Source organism: Tachysurus fulvidraco, chromosome 3, assembly GCF_022655615.1.
Source record: "Tachysurus fulvidraco isolate hzauxx_2018 chromosome 3, HZAU_PFXX_2.0, whole genome shotgun sequence".
Classification (NCBI taxonomy): Eukaryota; Metazoa; Chordata; class Actinopteri; order Siluriformes; family Bagridae; genus Tachysurus; species Tachysurus fulvidraco.
Window position 1 is genome coordinate 8,225,346 of NC_062520.1, and position 5,367 is coordinate 8,230,712.

Here is a 5,367-nt window from a genome sequence, read left to right on the forward strand (position 1 = left end):
GATGATAAATTACTGCTTGAATCTAGAGCATGCGAGTAGAGCGAAACCTCTCACATAGGAGGTGTTTATATACAGCACACAGTGCTTTCTGAGGAAAAACTCCATAGAGAGTTTCCTTTCCAGACCTTTCTGAATAATGCGAGGTGACCATGTCAGAAAGCACGTTGTTGGAAAACTCATAGTTTCCATGCAGAACAGTAACTGACCTAACATTAGGTCATTTCCTCTCCATTGGGTTCCAACGGAGGGAGAAACTCAAGGCAAGCAGGCTTTATTTATGCTGGCCCTAACTCACTTTGGTGTTATTGGACTATGACAAATTAAGTGGAGCATGAAAGGAAAATCAATTTGTGTCCTTCTCTGAGAGTTAGTGCAGATGAGGAGAGACGCCAGGACTGTGTTTCAATTCTCCTGGGCACACGTGATCGATAATGACGACTCCAGACCAAACCTTGATTAGATTATGACTCATCTATATGAGACACACATTAGGCAGTTGCACTAGCTGTTAAAACTCAGCCAAGTAGTCTGGTGTGTGAAGTGTTAAATGTTTTGAAAAGACCAAAAAGCTCTGAAAATATGGCTTATATCTCACATAATTAGTATGTGCCTGTAATTTAAATGGAATTGTATGCCCCTGTATTGTTTACAGCTTTCTTTCTACCTTGATTTCTAGTACTCTGGGGCCTTACCTGCTACCCTGACATCCCAGAGCTCCAGCAGACTCGTGCTGACCCAGCTCCCTAATGTGTTCCCTCCAGAAATGGTCCCTATTCAACAGTTAAAATCTTTTCAACGGTGTCTAAGTCAACCTGTAGGTCATTGCAACATTAGACATCCAGCTACAGCCAATGGGCATGGGATTCCTCAAATATCCAACCCTGTTTTGCAGTCCTCTCATTACCATGGCGCTGAGACATGCCAGTTCCCATCATCCTTAACCTCCCTCCCATCATTCTCCTCTTCCTCATCCGTCTCTGCTAACTGCCCTTTGCTTAGCAACACCCAACCTGCTACACAGAGACCCAAACTAGTGCCTGTCTTCACAAACAAATCACTGAGCTGTCATGTTAACATCACAAAGATCCTGGCTGAGAAAAAAAAACAACAGAAAGAAGAAGTAACCCAGTGTGCTTCAAGAGTAGCAATTAACAGGCCTTCCTGTTCTCTTTCATCCTCTGCAACTTCACTTCATAGAGTCTCTCTGCCATCTGACCGTAAAAGAGATCGCAACGCCTGCACTACCACACTAACGCAGCCACTCGTGCAAACCCAACCCGCATCCGTATCTGAGATTAAAATAACAGGGGTAAGAATGACAACACCTCTATCACACGTGCACACGTTCATTATTTCTTTTCTAACAGCTCGGTGTCTACTAAAGTTTTTCCATCACAACAAAATGTATTTTGCGAATTGAAAACTGACAGCTGCGATTTACTAAACAGGCTTGCGAGACATTTTGGGTCCTTTAATAATGATAAAAGACGAATATACGGTGCACAATATACAGTGTAGAGATTACTGCAAAGAATCGTCTAATCCCGATAGACAATAATATTACAATAGTAAGGAAAATTTTAGTAAGATATTTTGGGAGGAACTAGGCAAAAACTGGAGCTGCATGAAACTAGACAGTAAGGTTATAAGTCAAACAGTTTGTGCTTCCAATTATCAAGAGATAAGTTTTATTTTAATTTCAACATCGCGACGAAATCTTGTGGCTCCGATCTTAATCTTCACACTACCTGGTTCATAGCTGTCGTGTGGAATGGGAGAGCAAGCTGGAGAGAAGGAAAAAGTTAAAAAAAAAATTTTATATTTATCCCTAATGAGCGAACCAGTGGCAAGGGTGGCAAAGAAAAACTCCCTAAGTTTGAGTCTTACGATATGAGTAAGAAACCTTGAAAGAAACCAGACTCAAAAGAGAAACTCATCTGTGTGAAACAGGAGAGTGTGATTAAATAGTTTCTTCTCTACTACAGTATACAGTCAGTGAAATTGTGTAACCATCAGCTTATGAGCAATCTAAAAGTATGAGCATCAGCATAACATCAAATGTTCAAAGAAGGAGACCTGAGCACAAAACCGACCGCAGCAATTAGCACTTTCAAAGCCACCACCGTGGTCTCCAAGTGGTATTACAAATGTATATCCAGGCGGTCATACTGATAAAATCGGGCAGAAAATGATGGTAATCATATCCATAATAAACACGCTCTTCTTGAAAGTCAAGGTCTTAATAACATTGTCACAAAATTCTCTGGATCTGCCTGACTGTGAACAGGAAGACGTGTGTAAAATATAGAGGTTACGTGTAGTTACTTGCTACTTGCTAGAGGCTGAAATTAGCACCTTGCTTAACAAATTAGACAAAAGGACCCAGTGTTTCTCTATAGCTTAGTCTGCTTTAGCACAAAGCTGTACAAATTGCTCCTGTGTACAAACTGGGTATGTGTTTGTGTTTTCCAGTCTCTTGTTTGTTCCCTGTGCATAATTTCAGTATAGGTGTTTGTTAAACACAGATTATTTTACGGTTTATCCATCCACAGATAGCCAAGCCTCAGACCAAATATTTTAGTATTCAAGTCTTTGATGACAGGATCTAGCTCTTACAGGACTAAATGTTGTTCTTAATGTGGTTTTGTCTCAGGGCGAAGCGTTTGTGTCTCATCCGAAGAAAGTCAGAGTCATACAGGAAGTGGATGTGGTGAAGTATGCAAGAAGCAATCAGGTAGTCAGGCATTCTATTTTATATTTACTTAATCACAGTCAGGAAGCAGTATTTTAATAACAGGGAAAAAAAGATTACTAAAGTATTTCTAGGTTTGCATTTTAAAATATAATTAATAATTAAATTCGATCATTTTTGTTCCTTCTTCAATCTCCATGAATTAGCTCCCTCATTTGTAAGAGACGACGCATGTGTGTAGAGGGAAACGATTTGATTTAGTGTCCATTAGTCTCTCAGACGTGCCGCTCATAAGCCAAATGAATTGTCTGGCTACGTCTCTAAACGAAATCCATTACAAATCTGGCATGTGTTCATGACCTGGATTAGAAGCCATTAAGAGGAGTGACAAGACAATGCATCATTTTGATGGCGGGTTGAAAAGAGGTTCTCGCAGAGTGCAAGTGCACAGCAACAAACCATCCTTCCCACCTGTTACTTCTCTTCCTGCCGTGTGACTCTAGATGCCTCAGACGCTTTCGTTATCGATTAACGATTAACAGTTATATCGTCAATCGAATATTAATCGGTCTTATAGTATTCCGTGTCTCGCTGTCAGTAACCACAATGCATTGTGGTTTTTGCAGTTAGTGTTTGATCATTTAAATCATTTTACAACACAGCGCTGCTGAAATCTGAAGCCGATTCACGACTACATTTGTTGAGCATCTCCGATAGTAGTCACGCTTTACATGTGCTCGTTCTTATACGTCGATGTTTCCATGTTAACACGTGGAACACGTTCACGAATTGTATAGCGAATGGCATAGGCGAATAATTCACACAAGTTAAATAAGCTAAATAAATATTCACCTAAGTTGAAAAATTATTATAACAAATTATTTTGTTTAACTGTTTAAGAAAAGACAGCATAATCGTTGATATGGTGTTATTAACATTTATAGCACTTTGTAGCTGCACTTTGTAACTTTTTAGATAAGATGACAAGCTGCATTTTCTGTATTAAAGGTGGGGTGTACGATGTTTGAAAGCCAATGTTGACATTTGAAATCACCAAAACAAACACGCCACTAACCCAAATGGGTGTCACCCCAGTTTTGATAGCTCCGCCCACATATACATACGTAACCCAGCTATTATGGCGGAACCTCTTGGGGCAGCTGGCCGAGTGGATATTATTATCAATAAATGAACACAATGAGTAATACTAGGCTAATACAAATGAGTTTTTGTAGTACTGTGTGTTGTACCGTGAAATGTTTAGCTCTGTTTCACGAGGAAGACGACGTCCAACACCTAGAACCCGAGGCAGAGGTAACGGCAGGTATCCGCCGTGTCAACGTTTCAATCAATTTCTGTTAATGTCACACATGCGCACCGAACACTCTCTCTGCCGCATATTAACAAGACACGCCCCTTACTGCTCATTGGCTACACTTTTGTTTTGTTTGTTGTCCCGACTCGGTTTTCTGAAGCATTTTTCAAACATCGTGCACCCCACCTTTAACATAAGACAGGAAAGAGGAAGTAGAGGGTCTTAACGAGGCTGTTGGGGGAGATGTCTTTACGTAGCTGTTAATTAAAAACAGAGAACAGAAGCTAATATGTTTCATAGATGGTTTATAACATTAAATGTAACTAATGTGACAGTCATTAATTAATGAATAATGAAAACTATTGTAGCATACAATAGGAACCATTAAATTCTTTGGCAAGTGCATTATGGGACAATAATCGATTTAGCATTTATTCCACATTGCATCAGTCACCTCGTTCCTATAACAGCATGACCTGACCTAGTTTATTCTTACATGAATAAGGCACAGAATGATCGGGATTGAAGTCAGTGTTATAGACCAAGGTGTATTCATTTTTACTTCAGCTGGCAAAGATCAACGCAGCAACTCTACAGGCCTGGCTGAAAGGTCAAGGGGTCACTGTGCGTTCAAAGGACAAGAAGGAGGACCTAATGTCAAAGGTCATGCAGTGTTTGAATGAACCGTGAGGCAGGGAGTCGCCATCCGGACAGAGTTTAGAGTTCCTCTCTCAGGTAATCCACACCGGAGCAGAAGTCTAGTCTATAGAGCTTATTCCTTATGGCACTCACACTGAGGAAAGATTAACACGAGCTGCCCACAGGCCATGTTGTGCCTTAGCTTTAGCACAGAGTTACGTTCGGCTCTGAGCACATCTGACTCGATCTTTAAGACCGAACGGGTCGCTTGTTTAAAGATATGTATACTTGGATTTCTCTGTATGATGTTCTGTTTGAACTTGTTTATTTTGTTTTATAAAGTTGTACGGTTTATTATAAAAGAAGGCAATCGGTCGTGGACAGATTGATATTGTACCAGTTGTGTTATTAAAATATGAATACAAATATGTTTCTCTATCTGTGTTGTTTTCATCACCGATTCCTCCCTTTTTGATTTATTGATGCTATTTTGTACTTTTAATGAAGTCTAAATTATTTTTGTCCTATCACTAAGATCTAGCAAGAAGTTTGATATCCAAAAGCACACAGAGAATTTCAGATGACTGGCGGTGCTGCGTGCCGTAGCGCATCCGAAGTGTTTATTGCAAGCGTGACAGAAAGCTCTGACGGCGGCTCGTCTCGTGGCGGCTCTAACGAGCGGTGGAGGACTGCGACTGAAATGGAAATCAGCGCGACTCAC

The 5,367-nt window shown here is 40.4% G+C and overlaps 1 protein-coding gene across 6 annotated transcripts in view; it reads left to right on the forward strand.

Annotated features, from left to right (window-relative positions):
• LOC113644405 (uncharacterized protein C18orf63) overlaps positions 1-5,074 on the forward strand; it is a 21,868-nt gene extending 16,794 nt beyond the window's left edge. For 5 of the 6 annotated variants that reach the window (XM_047811649.1, XM_047811651.1, XM_047811648.1 and 2 more), the window contains 3 exons: positions 677-1,309; positions 2,654-2,734; positions 4,575-5,074. In XM_047811649.1, coding sequence (XP_047667605.1) covers positions 677-1,309; positions 2,654-2,734; positions 4,575-4,697 — 837 coding nt within the window. In that variant the 3' untranslated portion in view covers positions 4,698-5,074. The remainder of the gene's footprint in view (positions 1-676; positions 1,310-2,653; positions 2,735-4,574) is intronic. The other variant, XM_047811653.1, reaches the window with a different exon arrangement.
• Positions 5,075-5,367: the final 293 nt, after the last annotated feature.